Genomic DNA, 16,718 nt, shown 5'->3' on the forward strand with positions numbered 1-16,718 from the left:
ATTTACATATACGTAAGTACTACAGTGACCAAACTTATGGAACATTAATCGATAAATTCAGTATGTGTCAATTAACTTTAAAGTTGTAATTTAACCTAAAAACTTGTCATGTGGATCATGACAATGAGGGGGGGAGGATGAAGAAAAGGGTAACATTAAATTGTTTACAGAAACTGATTCATCAACATGTGTAGATGAAACCTTATAAAATGACCTAGAATCTACAAAAGTGATGTCATATGACAGGTCAACAGATAGGATAAAAGGACCTTTTTAACAGAATTTCAGTCTGTCTATAGCCAGTGGTAAGAGTGTTGTTTGAATAGTTCTTTGAGTAAAAGGCTTTTGTTGTTGTTGCAGAATAGAGGATAGGACTCAGTACAGCCAGGCTGAAGATACAGCAGCTAGCAGAAGATTGGACTAAATTGACTATTTTTGTTACTTCTAATTACTTATATTGCTGTCAATAAAATATCAATATTCTTTATTGAACAGGTCTTTAGAACACTTATTTTCATACCTCAACTTTCTGTATCACTAGTAGTTAGCTATTTAGATACAGAACTGATCTATATCACTGGTAGTTATCTGTTTAGATACATACAGAATTGATCTTATAGCAGCCTATGCGTAGCTAAATCTGAAGTAGATTATCAGATGTAGCTACATTATATAGTTGTCCTTTGTGATTGCAGAATTTTACTAACATATAAATATTAGAAGGTTCAATGCACAATCTTTAAGGAGTTTGTGAATACAGTGAACAAGGTAGCTGGTATATAAGGGCAGTAATCTTAAGAACTGAACTGCACATACTCGATCTTTTTGATATCACTGGTTAGCTACATCTTTAATAATGGGGTATATGTGGCAAAGAAAATACAAGTGGATGCTGATGAGAACAGAAAATCACTAAGGCCTTACAAAAAGTTGAGTATTTGAATGCAAAATATCCACTACAGTAAATTAGAGTACAGCTCTATAGTGACAAAGAAATTACAGATATTTAAGTGAAGCTAGACCTGACCTTTATACCTGGTAGATTTATAAATCCTACTCTTTACTCACACCAGGTATTGCTATTGAATAGTCTTGATCATCTAAGAGAGAATCATTCCTTGTCCATTATACCCTAATGGCAAAACATTTGTCTCTGTACCCGCACATTTTATTCTATAATATAATTATATGCATGTCACTACTTTGTTCATTGTGCCTTGATGTGGTGCACTGTAGTGTTGTTCCAGTTCTCAGTACTGGAACTAAAAGTAATTCCAGTATCAGCAATTTAATTTAGCTCCAGTTCTGCGGAACTAAATTAAATTTAATTCCAGTTCTAAAACTGGAATTCCAATTTAATTTAGTTCCAGTTCTAGAACTAGAATTGGAACTGGAACAATAATTTTACTTTTCTCAATACTGGAACAATAATTAATTTTCCTAAATACTGTAACTAGAACTGGAACTAAAATGAAAATTTATCAAGTACTGGAGCTAATACTGGAACTGAAGTTGGCCATAATCATTTAGTTAATTATTATCAATAAAAATAGCAAATACAATGCTCATTACACGACTACAGTTAATGTGCTGATAAAAGCAAGAACTGATAAGTATTCAATAGAATGATGCAAAAGGTCATATAGCTAGAAACACTGGCTGAACTGGAGGACTGAACAACTGGACTCATGCCTTATATAGTATTCAAGCTTGGAGAAACCATTGCATTGTTAGAGTTAATTCTTTCTTGTTTCTGAAGACAATTTTGGCTTTAAACTTTCATGCTTTTGAGATATTGAACTTAGTTATACTGCTATAAAAGAGCTACACATGTGTAGAATATGGAAATTAACCTATGAACTTTGCCTACCTACATTGTTTGTTTATTTTTCTAGGGTTGTTTATAAATAACAACTTGTGTTAATGTTTTGAGCAGGAATTGTTTGGTAGTCAATCTTGAAACACATGCAAAATAGCTGTTAAAAATTAATGTATTAAATACTCCATTTACAGTTAAACTCTTAGCTCTGTGTGTGTGTGTGTGTGCATCCGCCATCCTTCTTGTTCTTAACATTTAATATTATAGTAGTGACATGCATCCTCTAACACAAACTATGGGCATTTGAGTAAGCAAAATTAAGTAGCTGTAGTTTATCTGTCGATCTTGCTTTTCCATATACAAGCTGTAAGTTGACAGGTCCACCTACATGTATAGCCTAAATTTAGTGTTGCTGTAGAAAAATATTGTAGTTACATACAACCAGTTTCCTAAATACTTGCAATAAAAAGAAACTTGTCCAGTCCATGGTCTATCCACTAGTCCAGTCCATTGCTTGTCCACTGGTCCAGTCCACGATCCAGTCCAGTGATTGTATACACCCAATGCAACACTGAAGTGAAACCAATAATTCTCACTACCTAGGTGTTTCTGTCATTCCGAAATGTGTTTAGATCTAGTTTAATGTTTGATAATTAACTTCAAATCACCCTATAATAAAAGCCTTGGAGCATCAATGCCTTGCATGTATAGTTAGTTTTGTAGTAGTTGCTCTGCCTAGATACATAACACAATCAAATCAAAACCCATAGTTTGGCGCATACTGTGCATTGTTTTAGAAATGGAGCACTAAACTAATTATGCAGAACTAAAAACAGAACTGTAATCTTAAAGGTTGTAGTTCTAGAACTAGAACTGGAACTGTTAAAGCTACAGTTTCAGAACTGGAACTGGTCCAGGAACTATTATAATTCTAAAGGTTATGATTTCACAACTGGAACTGTAATTCTAACAGTTATAGTTTTAGACTGGAACTGGAACTGTAATTCCAAAGGTTTATGATTCTAGAACTGGAACTGGAACTGAAATAACAAACTGGTACTGGAACAACACTAGTGCACTGACCATAGACCGTATTCCAAATGACGTCATGAAATAAAATGGCAGTGGCTATTTGGGGTATTCAAACAACTTTGAGTGAGAGTTCCAATGTGGCTTAACTTGATAAGATTCAAATCAATATTCAATCCTGGAAGAAGATATTGACAACAGGTACAGTTATAAGGGTATAAAACCTATTCTCTAATGCCGGGTTAGAATTTTCAGCTGGTTTTCAAAGTTTAGAAGAAATACTATTATTTATTTGCTGTAATAACCAAACCTGGTAGTTTCGTCTCAATATCTTGTTTGTTAGCCTTTATATCAAGCTTAGAAATCTCGATCACCATTGGTGATAATACTCGAAACTATAAGAGTCCCCCAAATAGAAAATTTGTGTGATGTCATTTGGAATACGATCTATTAGTATTGCATCATTTGCAGCATTTCTGTGTATATACATTCGCAGTGTCAAAGCACACATTTATACTTAAAATGTGGTTTCAACAAATTTCACTGTCTACTTCCAGAAACATATGCATTTTTTGAAGTATGTGAAACTAGCAATATTTCAATGAAATCACAAAAATGGCTGTACCTCATTTAAAAAAAAAAATTTTTTAAATGAGGTACAATGCTGCAAATGATACTGCAAATGATGCAATTTGCAGCATCATTTGGTAGTTTGTAGCATCATTTTGGAAGTTTTTTAAATTGCATCATTTGCAGCATTTCTGTTGCAAAAACTATGAATTGTTGGGAGTTTTCGTCTGCCACAAAACTCAAAAGTTATTTATTATTAATTTCTTTTTTAATTATAAGGCTTTACAGCACAAGTGCTGAAGGTCTGCAGGACACCTGGTTGTACAGCCTGTTTAAAGTTGTTACATAAAGTGTGTTTGAAAAGGTGGAGAAAGGAGAAAAAATCCATGACTGGACCTAGGCGGCCTCAAACCTGTAGCCATCCGATTAACGTTCAAACACTTACAGGAGTCTGCCAGGTGGTCAGGATGTTTTCTCCTTGTCAATTTCAAGTATATATATATATATCCATAGGAACTCTAAAGAGTGACTTATTACCTCAAAGTAGCTATTATAAAACTAGATATGAAACCCACAAATCAATATACAAATCGTGAGATAATTGTGGTTGTTATCATGGCAACCTGTGTACAAATAAGTACAGATAATGGGAATAATCATGTACAAAAATCAGAATTAAGATATGTGGTGTACATATGGGAGTGTATAAACAGTGGAATGGACTACTGGAATGGTGGAATACTGGAATGGGATTTTTTAAAGTTCAATATCAGTTTTTATATCCAAATAAGTACAACCCCTCACCTTAAGTAAGCAAATAAATAGGATTCCCCTTGAAGTCAGTCAGCTCTTTTAACATAATTCACCTCACAAAGTTTACCTATGCAATGTACTGTAAAGTCAGTTGCATAAGCAGTTTATTGGGAATACTGATCATGACTTAACGCTTGTTCCCAAATGATAAAAAGTTAGCTAGCTAGCTGATTACATGTAGCTATGCATTGTAAAAAGTACATTCACTGTATAATGAAGTATTAGAGAGAGAACCATCACTAATAATTGATGAAAAAACATGCATGATTACAAACAAATTATATATTATGTGTTATGTGTCCTCGGACAACATGCGACCACATGTCTGACCAACAGTGGACAGCAGTGGGCATGGCTAGGAAAAAAAAATTATATTTAAGTACAAAACTAAAGTTACAGCTTAAATTATATACAGATTAAAAACAGTCCGGGTTGATTGTCCATTCTTTAGAGTTCCTACCATAAAATATTCTCTGTGAAGCAGAAATTGAGGCACTGGCCATCTTGAACAAAAGATTTCTAGCACTTCCCTTGGAAAATAGGGATACTTGCTGGGTAAAATTTATCACATCCTTAATTGCAGCAATAGAACTAGGTTGAAAATGGCCCAAAACACTGACTTCCACAGTTCTGTAGCAGTGAGGAATCTTCAAACGATCCAATTCAGCCAAAAGCTGTACATACTCAGGTTTATAAAGTTTGCGGTTGTGTGCAGACTCCAAATGATGTATTGAGTCCAATGGACATGTAAGCTCTATAATGCCCATCGATGCAGAGTGTCTGTTATAGATGACAACATCGGGTCTGTAAGGAGTGACTAAGACATTGGAGGGGATGGTTTCAGGAGGAGAGTCATTAAAACGATGTCCCTGCAGGTCCGCATAGACACTGACCATCTGGCAATCAGAAAAGAGAGTAATTAACTGAGAAATTAAAGTGAACAGTACTTGATTATGTCTATAGGTGTACCTTTGTTGGGATAGTGCTATTGGGCAACCACCTAAAATATGAGCGGTAGTTGGCCGGTTAGAGTCACAAAGGGTACACTTGGCACCACACTGTATGTGCCAGCGACGCAGGTTAACAGCAGTAGGCAGAGTGTCCGAGGATGCTCTCAACAAGAAAGAAAGTTGCCCAGGGTGAAATCCAGTCATTAACTTATTCCATGTTCTGCAGCTAGTTTCTAACCTAGCAGAATCCAAAAATTTGCATTGCACAGTGAGTTGATTGAGATGGGCTTCACTGTCAGAAGTAATTTTACTAGTCAAATCATCCTTAGCTCTCTTGTAAAGAGACCGTGCTGATGGAATATCGGACAATTGGCTTTGGGCAGCCGACAATATGGAATAATCTTGATTCTGGAACTGCAGAAAATCATTACCAAGATGGAGATGCAAGCCCAATTCCTGCAGCTGAGGATCAGATGATGCACAGATACATGAAAGCAAACTAAGTTTTGCCTCTCTTGACACACAAGAGACACTGGGGCAACAAATTCCCGGATAGTATAGGATTACCCGAGTAGCATTCCTTGGAAGCTGTAACCATTTCTTAAGATAACGACTGACCATAGATTCGAGTTGTTTAATAGTATGGTTAGTGATTGCATCAACACATAGATGGAATCTTAACAGTGACAAGATGTAATTCCTATAAATCCAGAGCTTATACTCTCCCCTAACAGGAAGAGAATCAGTAGCTGTTAGTAAACCAGATAGACGAGAAGTCATATTCTTGTTTGCAATAGATTTGGTAGCTGACAAAGACACATCAATTAGTTTTCCCAGAAATTTTGTGCCACCCTCAGTAATCAATTTTGTGGTCCCACCTGATAACGAAATTCTCTGTGACAAATGTTTAAAGCCATCAAATAGAAATGAAACGCACTTTGAAGGCTTAAGTGTTAGATCCAAGTCTGCAGCTTTCTTGTCAATCTCTTGGAGCACAGAAGAGTGGGTTTCCAAATTGGTGGAAATCAAGGTAGCATCATCGGCATAACCCTTCACTGAATGGGCAATTGAATCGACAAATTTTGGAGAAGATTTCCAACTGGATTTAACAGTGGCAGGTTTATCAGTAAGAGGCACAAACCTCTTTGCCCTCTTACCACAAGGTTTCCAGTCCACCTGGTGGAGGTCAACTTCTTCAAATACCATTGTATCTATGTCTTCCTTGTACACAAGTTTACAGAAACCATTAAACAGATACTTGTCAATACGAGCTTTATACCAACCAGGTTCTTCATCACCACTCTCGGACCATTTAATGTATACAAAAGAACCAACAGGTGGTAGGCTATCACAATTAGGCACAGGAAGTTGAAATGTGTAGCCACATGGATTATTCAAAGAGTCTGCCAACTGTAGAAGTGGATTAAATACCAACAAAAATATCATAGGGGAGAGAGTATCTCCTTGAAATACTCCTCGTTGAAATGGTATCATAGCTGTCTCCCAGTGATCACTTGTAATTGTAACTGACAACTGTGAATAAAATGAAAAAACATAATTGAAAAAGGAGGAAGGTACTTTGACTGCCCTTAACATGTAAAATAAGATGGTGTGAAACAGAGCCGAAAGCATTCTTGAGGTCAATAAAAGTTACCATCAAAGGCTTTTTGTTTGACAGAGCATCTTGCATAATTGCTGATAAAGAGTAAATGTGTTCAAATACACCCGCATTTATTTATTATCAAGACTCACGGTAGTGAGTCGCGCGGCCAAGAAACTACAAAGCGCACGCCCAATTAAAAGACGCGCGGCCACTACTGTGAGTTATTTACGTGTAGGGCCGGTTTCGCAATATTAGTCCTAAATTACGCAACATCTCAATAGATTTGTATTGCATTACGTGATAAAAAAATCTTTCGGAGTCGTCATCATTTTCATAGTTTTCTTGCGACCTCGCTAAAATAAAAAAGTAACCATCGCAAAATAAAAAATAGGCGTATTTCACTTTATTTCTCTACCTTATGTTACAACTACTGTCACGTTATACCAGTCAACCAGTCAACATAGCCGTGTTTGTATAGTCCATCTAGCACTGACATTATCCAATCCTGGTTTGCCTATACGCGTATTTTCTTCAATCAACCTCTAATCCCTACAATAACTTTTAAAGACACGACGTGGACACTAACTCTAATGCCTGATAAACAAGTTGTGACAGCGTGCTGAACCGTAAGTTCCCTAGGGATGGCGTTTTAAGCAGAAATCTTTTAAATTCCATGTAGTACCACACCCCATGCGAGCGTTTATAAATCGCCAGTTGTCTTTGAACAAAATCACTAGCGAAGGTGCTTTAAGCATACTCTTCAATTCTCTATTTACATGTAATTTTTAATAGATTAACCACAAAGGCCGATAAGGTGAATACAAAAGGTAACAAGCCTTTAGGGGTTACCACCTCTATGTAGTGTGTACCATGTAGCTTGTGTTGTGGCTTTCATTAAGTATTATGCACACACAAATGGTGCAACAAAATTTTGTAATGGATTGCTCGAATGTGGTTGGTGGTGTTGTGGCTTGAATGTGGTTCGTGGTTTGCCAGTGACCATGTATGAGTTGGGGTTGGTCCACACAACTTACACAATATTCAAATTTCATGATGGCCATGATAATTTCTTGCCATATGGTAAACATACAACAATGTTTAACAACGTTAATTAACACCACATCAAGACTTGACTAAAAATAGTTCCAACAATAGTGATGATTTCTTGTATGTCAGCATGACGATACTGAGACCTGTAAAAGAATAAGCAGGCACTGAAGTTAACCTTAAATTAAACACTCATGCAACTGACCTGGAACATCGGTCGCAACACCAAAAACACTTGTTTCGATATCTGATGACACAATCCAGCAGGCACTGAATTAAAAGAGAATGTACAAAAAATCAATATGCCGGGCTGTGTCAATAATAGCATGGATAATCAAAATGAACAAAAATTATATCCCAGGCTAAGTGAATGAATAACATAACTGTTCGGTAAGCATGTTAAACCAGAACATTAGGACATTAGTCAAACCAGAACATTAGGACATTAGTCAAACAAAAGTACGCTATCACAACTTGGTCATAATACAATGTTTGTACCACTAGACTTCACACTGGTTGCCCAAAAATTGTGCCATTCCGGGACAACAGCATAATATTATGAAACAAATAGTTACTACAACACAGAAGGCTTACTGTTGCACTGTCTACACTGATATACCATAATTTAAAAACATAACAGGTGGACATTAAATACAATACACTTAATATCTGGGTACTAGGAAAAAATCACTAACATCACAACATGTAAACTGACCTGGAAATTAACACCCTTGATGCCGCTACAGTCTACACTGGATACTTGTTCGAACCCATCAACACTATGCCTGATACATCTGAGTAGACTGACCTGCAAATTCACATCACTAGTATACAGCGATAATTGATAACTGCAAAAACAACAATTGCAATAATACAATTCTTCTGTACGTCAACTGACCTGAAATTCATGACACTCAATACCGAGACCTGTAAAAGAATAAGCAGGCACTGAAGTCCAAAATTAAACACACATGCAAACTGACCTGGAACATCGGTCGCAACACCAAAGACATCTGTTTCGATATCTGACGAAACAATCCAGCAGGCACTGAATTAAAAAGAGAATGTGCAAAAAATCAATATGCCAGGCTGTACCAATAAAGGATGAATAATCAAAATGAACTAAAAATATATATCCCATATGCAGGTTAAGTGAGTAACATAACTGTTGGGTAAGCATGTAAACCAGAACATTTGGTCATTAGTCAAACAAAAGTACGCTATCACAAACTGGTCACTGATAATTGATAACTACAAAAAGAACAATTGCAATAATACAATTCCTCTGAACGTCAACTGACCTGAAATTCATGACACCTGTATCTTTGTTCCTGCATGGTCTCAACTTACATATGTACCATGATCACATTCAACAGCTAGTGGATAAACCAGTATGACCAGATGGCCTGCAAAAACCAACAAGCAGGTGTTAAATACAATACACATACCTAAAGCCTGGAATATGAAAAATATTATATAAGCATTATTCCACCCTGATATAGTAATAGATTATAGGATGTTGTGGAACTTGCCTAAACGTGTAAACTTGAACATGAGGACAACTGCATAATCTGGACACTTGGAATTGTCCAATACCTGATGAACCGCAAGTAGGTACTAATGACATTCACTTCAACATTTTATCCCAGCTGGGTGAATCTCTTGTGACTGAGTAAAAAGGTGTTTATTTTCCACCTGCAACCAAAGTTCTACATTTCTGTGGTTGGGTGTACATAAACTGACCTGGAAAATCAGTATACCATAGGGGTATGGAAATGGTTCCTTTCCTTCTGTTGTGACATTACTTACAGCTGACTGGTAAATGATCATCGATGTCCCCATGGACCCCAACAATGAGTATACCAATAACTTCACAAGTTGGAATGAATTTCCTTTCAACATCTGGTGGACAGGTCCAAAAACCCTATCGCACAAACACGGTGAATCAGTGTGTGGCGATGTGACACGTTGCACAAACTTCACTCCTCGTTTCGTTAGCATTCAAGACCGGCATATATCATAGAGTCCCTCAGTATTCTTGCCGGACTCTTACTTTTTCAAGCGTTGCTCAAGCGATGTAGTTTCTCACGAGGGGCTCGAGTTTCTCAGTAAAGTCGAGCCGATTAAAGTACGCCTCACCATCCAGTTACATTCTTAAACCATTCAATTTAAAGCCACGTATCATGAGTGTCCGCTTAAGGTAATTAGGGACTTTCCACCAGATTTCCCCTAAATAGATCACGTGTTAGTTGTCAATCCGGTGGATTCTGGTGGTATACATGGTTCAACAATGCGGTAAGTGTAGTATAAGCTGTCAATGAATAATTGTTTGTGCACAGTTATTTTTGTGTGATAAGCATGCTTGAGGAAGGGTCTAGGGGACGAAACTAATGTTTTGACAGCAGTTGATGATGGCCAGGCAAAGAACTGCGAGAAGAACTACTATGATAGTATGATAGTAGGGAAAAATTCCCACCCCTATAGCTCTGCCTAGGGGCATTAACTAGCATTATCTACAGCTACTGTATTATGTTGCTGATATGTACATTCAGGCCAAGTGTAAAGGTGAAAGTGGTAGTAAGGCTCAATCCTATTATTCTGCTGAACGGGCAAGGGAGTCTGGGACTCTGGGGACATGTTCCCTCAGGAAAGTACAAGTACTACAACTTTTTTGTTTTAATTGCTTCATCAAGTATAAAAATTTCAGTCAAAAGGTGATAATCGAGCTCTGGTCTTATGCACTGGTTGGAGTGGTTGTATCGATACTGCACTGTGACATCCTTGAGGGGTTAGTGCTGGCATTGTCCATGGCAATACTATTCCATCTCCCCGAGTCTTGATGATTGAGTCCTCCATTCCTTTCTCTGCTGCTCCAATCCTGAAGTTGTGACCACAGTCAAAAGGTGACGATCGAGGCTCTGGTCTTGCATCAATACTGTACTGCAACACCCTTGAGGGGTTAGTACCGGCATTGTCCATCGCAATACTGTTCCATCTCCCATATACAAGTCTTTATGGTTGAGTCCTCTATTCCTTTCTCTGCTGCTGTAATCCTGAAGTTGTGACCAAAATATTAAAAAAATGGTTATAACATGATAAATGATTATGATGATAACAATTACTAATGTATTTATAGCTGTGTAGCAACTGTGAACTAATTAGGCACTTGCAAGTTTAATTAGGTGTCTGAAGCATTTAACATGCACAGATATGAGATATATTCATGACGTGCAGGCAGCAAAGATAAATTTACTCTAATAGAACAGTCATACTACACCGTAAATTCATACTTCCGAATTTACAGTGTTATGAAACAATCATTATTATGTATGGATTTTACTGACTCTCCTAGATAATATTCTGCATTAATGTTAATTGCTCATTTCCAAAAAATTAGCTTTTAAACCAAATGTAGAGTCTATCACTGACAAAAATGAGTGATATCCTCCCCAAAAACACCTTTGCTGTAAAAAAGGCGCGCCCAAGAAACTACAAGTACCTGGAACCCAATGTAAAAAAGAAAAAGAAAAATCAGCTTAGCTGAAGTGAAAAGTAACTGGTAACTTAAAGAGTTGATATCTGAAGCGGCCAAGAATACAATTACTAAAGTTTAATCCATGCAAGAACACCTTGGCTATAAAACAGGTGTATACATGAAAGTAACTGGGAACTGAAATGGCTGATATCTGAAGCGGCCAAGAATGAATGGTCATATACAACTAATCCAAAAATGTAACACTGAACCTTTATAATTCAGCTGTGTTCTATATTCACTCTTGCTGCATCGTAAAGTAATTTCTTTTAACTCTAATTGGCTGGTAATTTGGCCGCCTTTTTTTGCTCTATTATACTGACTATTAAAAAAGGTGGCCAAATTACCAGCCAATTAGAGTTAAAAGAAATTACTTTACGATGCAGCAAGAGTGAATATAGAACACAGCTGAATTATAAAGGTTCAGTGTTACATTTTTGGATTAGTTGTATATGACCATTCATTCTTAGCCGCTTCAGATATCAGCCATTTCAGTTCCCAGTTACTTTCATGTATACACCTGTTTTATAGCCAAGGTGTTCTTGCATGGATTAAACTTTAGTAATTGTATTCTTGGCCGCTTCAGATATCAACTCTTTAAGTTACCAGTTACTTTTCACTTCAGCTAAGCTGATTTTTCTTTTTCTTTTTTACATTGGGTTCCAGGTACTTGTAGTTTCTTGGGCGCGCCTTTTTTACAGCGAAGGTGTTTTTGGGGTGGATATAAATTACGAATGGATTAACGTATTATTAGTGGAATGTTTACCATCATGTTCATTATGAACAAGGAATCAACTACTGGGTAAGTGTTCTTTTATCACCTTCTGTTGCAGCATAAAAATTTCTGAAGAAAAATTGATTGCTTTGATGTGACATAAACAGATGCTCATAACTTGTGTATCCTTGTGTCTACTACAACAGAACAAAGATTTTCCAACTCTTCTTGAGTACAGTAGGTGAATAGATGATCTAATCCAAAACAGCCAAGCTGTAGAAAAGGAGTATGGCCCCCAAAAAGGCTATGGTGAAAAAGATGTGAAATCCAAGGTGGTGGCCAAGAAATGGCTGTGATGGTAGGTTAAAGGTAAAAATTTTAATTACGACAATTAAGGTGAATTTGGTGCCGCTTAGTCTTGGAACAAATTCATCTGAATTGTTATCAAAATTTTTACCATTAACCTACCATCACAGCCATTTCTTGGCTACCACCTTGGATTTCACATCTTTTTTCACCATAGCCTTTTGGGAGCTGCACTCTTTTTGTTTTTACAGCTTGGCTGTTTTGGATTAGATATCACTTATTTTTGCTATTGTATACTACAAAGCTGGCCTGTGGCCGATTTTGGGGCTTCTTAACCTATCTTTTTTTTACCACAGGAAGTAAAAAAAGATTTGATCATAATCATAATGAAGATTTAAAGCAGTACAATATATTTATTACATGCCAATTATTTCCTACAGGATAACTTGTTTGCAGCTGATCTCTCTACTGGGTGACTTGAAATGTAGCTAAATTCTCTACATGGTGATTTGCATGTAGCTGAACTCTCTACAAGATTCTCTCTACAGGGTGACTTGTTTCTAGTCCAACTCTCTATACAGGTAGGTTATCTGTTTATAGTGGAACTATCTACAGGGTGATTTGTTTGTAGCTGAACTCTCTACAAGACCATTCATTTCTAGCTGGTCTCTATAGAGGGTAACTTTTTTTGTAGCTGACCACTCTACAGGACGGTTTCTTTTCTCTACAGGGTGATTTGTTTGTAGCTGAACTCTCTACAGGGTGATCTCATCTGTTTGTAGCTGAACTCTCTACAGGGTGATCTGTGTGTAGCTAAACGATCTGCACGGTGATTTGTTAGTAGTTGAACTCTCTACATGACGGTTTCTTTGTAGCTGAACTCTCTACAAGGTAACTTCTTCTAGCTGATCTCTCTACTGGATGGCTTCTATGGAGTGATTTATTTGCAGCTGAATTCTCTACAGTATAGTTTTTGTAGCTAAACTCTGTACATACAAAGTGACTTCTTCTAGCTAATCTCTCTATAGGGTGATTTGTTTACAGCTGAACTCTCTACATGGTGATTTCTTTGTAACTGAACTCTCTACAAGGCGACTTCTTCTAGGTGATCTCTCTACAAGATTACTTGTTTGTTGCTAAACTATCTGTAGGGTGATTTGTTTGTACCTTAACTCTCTACAAGGTGATGTCTTCTAGCTGATCTCTCTACAGGGTGACTTGGTTCTAGTAGATCTCTCTATAGAGTTATCACTTGTTTGCGTAGCTGCACTCTTTACAGGGTGGTTTTTTGATTGGTTGCTGAACTCTCTACATGGTGATTTACTGTATTTGTACTACAGAGTGACTTGTTTGTAGCTGAAGTCTCTACAGAGTGACTTACTTGTAGCTGAACATTCAAGGCCGGAGGAGACGGTCCGGTTGGTCAGGCCTGAGCTGGACCAATAATCTGGAGTTGAACCAACTAGCTGACCAGCTCGAACTACATTACTCTCATGCAATCTTTGGACGATCACATCTACATGTAGCTACGTACATATTTTACAGATGTCATTGAAAATACATGACACGAGTAGTTACCTAGTTTCTCAGCCTAACTAAAGCACAGATCTACACGTATAGTACTTCCAATTACCTTACAGTACAGCATAGCATTCATATCGTTTTGTACAGAAATGATTGTGGGTTCTACGTACAGTATCACGTGTGTTGACAGTTGGCATTTATCACGTGTAAGGAAGGTTCTAACCAGCACACTTATATCACAATTCAATCTTCATAAAATAATCATTAGCATTCCTTGGCTTGTCTCTCTTGGCTTCTTTTACTGGGCGAAGGGCTGGCAGTGACAAACCAGATGACTCATTCCGCGGCAAGAAGCGCTGTACACAAACACATTACATGGTGGCCATCTGGATGAGATGATGAGTAGAAATCACACCTCTTCAACTACCCACTCGTCCTGTCGAGATACTGAGCAAACTGTCAGTCTCACCCACATTGCGCCTTTTTGAATACTGATTGGTCTCGTGACTGTCCACCAGTATATTTATGTAATGATCCGTTCACTTCATACAAACCAGTATGAAGTGAACGGATCATTACGTATACTGTATTTTTGTAGTTGTGTAGCTTTTTATTGTAGCTGTGTGAATTCACTGTATAGTAATTATATCCTAGCTAAAGGAGGCCATGCTGCATGGGTTCCCTGTGAAATTTGGGGGGAAAGTTGCAATTTGCTAGCTAGCTTTACTTTAAAATTTAGCATCAATTTTAAATTTTAAGGCATTTTCAAGCCTTTAAATTGCAAAAATTCTGCAGCTCCTGGGTGTTGCACCCCCAGACCCCCCTTGAACTTCTAATTGCTAGCTATAACTAAATGAACCATACAGCAAGTTTCATGCTGTATGTCAGGTCTACAATTATACATAGTATAGAAAGTCTGAAGAACAACAGATAGGCTTGAGCATATTTATATAGCTAGCTAGCAGTGAAATATCACTAAAATTGCACATCTGAGTGTCTAATTTTCAAAAATTTCCTGTGGGGGCATGCCCACTGACCCCCCTAGAATGCTCGTGCTTTGCACTTCGCACACTATGCAACAGCTCCTCTCTCATTGGCATGTATATAGTAGCAATTTCAACATTATAGTCAATGGCCTAACCAACTCAATTTTCCCTCCTCCGGCCCTGACATTGTATAAAGTAACTGGTTTGTATGTAGCCGATCTCTATACAGTAGCTAACTTATATAGATGAACTCTCTAATAGGTAGTTCTCTGTAGCTGGATCCTCTACAGAGTGACTTGTTGTAGCTGAACTCTCTACATGTGTGTATACATAGCTGAACTCTCTACATGTGTTTATACATAGCTGAACTCTACAAGGGCGGATCTAGGATTTATAATGGGGGGAAGGCTAACTCAAGGTACTAATTTGTTGGGTGGAGGTGTGCGAAGCACACCTCCCAGCAGCTTGCAAAGTATGCTGAAACTACCCCGAAGAAATTTTTGAAAAATATGTGTTAAAATACTGCAATTTGGAGACATTTCCACATAAAATGCATATTTCTGCCTGTAGATATCTTATATACCGCCTTTAGATATATATATATATAGACACACGGTAGTGTGTCGTGCGGCCCAAGAAGCCGGCGCGCCACACTGTGAGTATATTTACAGGAAGAAAGAAAACGTCATTTTCACACTTTTGTATCTCGGTGATAGCTTATCCGATTGAAACCAAATTTGCTGCAGAGTTGCCCGCCAACTAGAGGAGTCTACATTCAAAATTTGAAGGAAATCACTGAAGCCATTTCCGAGATATGAGCGGCCAAAGTTTCATTTTTTTTTCTTGTTTTTTTTTCTTCTTATTCTTCTTCTTCGTCTTTTCGCACACTTGCAAAAATTGATATAAAAAGCAAATGCGTGCTCCGATCGCCTTGAAATTTGGCACACAGAAAGGGAGTCCAAAGGCGAATCCTAGCTTCAAATTTGGTGCAAATCCGATGAATGGTTCATAGTCTAGGACCTGGCTTGTGTTTGTATGCACTTAATTTAGGAGAGGATGACTCAATTGTTCTAGGCTAATTTGACCCCAAGGAATAACATGTGATATGTGCCAAATGCTCTATCCGGGGCAAAATTCCCCAAAATGACCACACCCTTTTATCGGAAGACATTTTACTTGTATCTTCTAAAATACTGCAACTGCAGACTTGCTAAGGTGCTCAAAATGTTTATAATGGCCATATTTTAGGACAACTGACAGCTCTGCAGCTTTCACTGAGTCCACCAAGGCAATTAACTTAGACAATTCTCTGTGGATGGTCAACCGCTTCTCCAAAAGAGCAATGCATGAAAATGACTGTTTGCCAGGGTTTACAGCAGCAAGAAGCACATTTGTGAATTGCAACTTCCATCCTACCACCACAGTTCTTACCCCTATCCTTCCCTATCCTGCTACAACATATAATTTATGATGCAGTCCTCACAACGATGATCAACTTTCAGGATGCCCTGAAACAGAAGGGTGATACCTATGGTGCACTGTGGGCAGATGAAGGTATGTACCGTATTGCCAAGGAAATTCAGCTAGTGAAACTAGATGAGTTTAGCAACATATTCCTTGGTCTAGGGGGGTTTCATATGGAAAAGATTGTGTTGGCCTGCTTGGTGCATACCTGGAACCATCGGGAATATTTGCAGTACTAGTTGAGACAGAGTGCTATGGTACTGATATCATCAGAACCGTCATCTCAGGTTCCCACTATTCCAGGGCCCGCACTGCCCACTCAATGATTCATGAAGTCCTTATGTCCATGATGTTGGAAGG

At 37.7% G+C, this 16,718-nt stretch overlaps 2 protein-coding genes across 21 annotated transcripts in view; one reads left to right on the plus strand and one right to left on the minus strand.

The window, feature by feature from the left end:
• LOC136246596 (uncharacterized) overlaps positions 1-16,718 on the plus strand; it is a 166,566-nt gene that overhangs the window by 90,089 nt on the left and 59,759 nt on the right. The window lies entirely within an intron of this gene.
• LOC136246591 (uncharacterized) overlaps positions 4,464-16,718 on the minus strand; it is a 108,199-nt gene continuing 95,944 nt past the window's right edge. For 8 of the 20 annotated variants that reach the window (XM_066038102.1, XM_066038101.1, XM_066038100.1 and 5 more), the window contains 2 exons: positions 8,037-8,101; positions 4,464-7,977 (listed from right to left, as the gene is read on the minus strand). In XM_066038102.1, the coding sequence (XP_065894174.1) occupies positions 4,648-6,813 (2,166 nt within the window). In that variant the 5' untranslated portion in view covers positions 6,814-7,977; positions 8,037-8,101 and the 3' untranslated portion in view covers positions 4,464-4,647. Of the gene's footprint in view, positions 7,978-8,036; positions 8,102-8,546; positions 8,680-8,729; positions 8,759-8,814; positions 9,083-9,132; positions 9,238-9,363; positions 9,527-9,574; positions 10,885-16,718 lie in introns of all 20 variants that reach the window. The other 12 variants (XM_066038088.1, XM_066038089.1, XM_066038092.1 and 9 more) reach the window with 11 other exon arrangements.

This window comes from Dysidea avara, chromosome 2, assembly GCF_963678975.1.
Source record: "Dysidea avara chromosome 2, odDysAvar1.4, whole genome shotgun sequence".
NCBI classification, from domain to species: Eukaryota; Metazoa; Porifera; class Demospongiae; order Dictyoceratida; family Dysideidae; genus Dysidea; species Dysidea avara.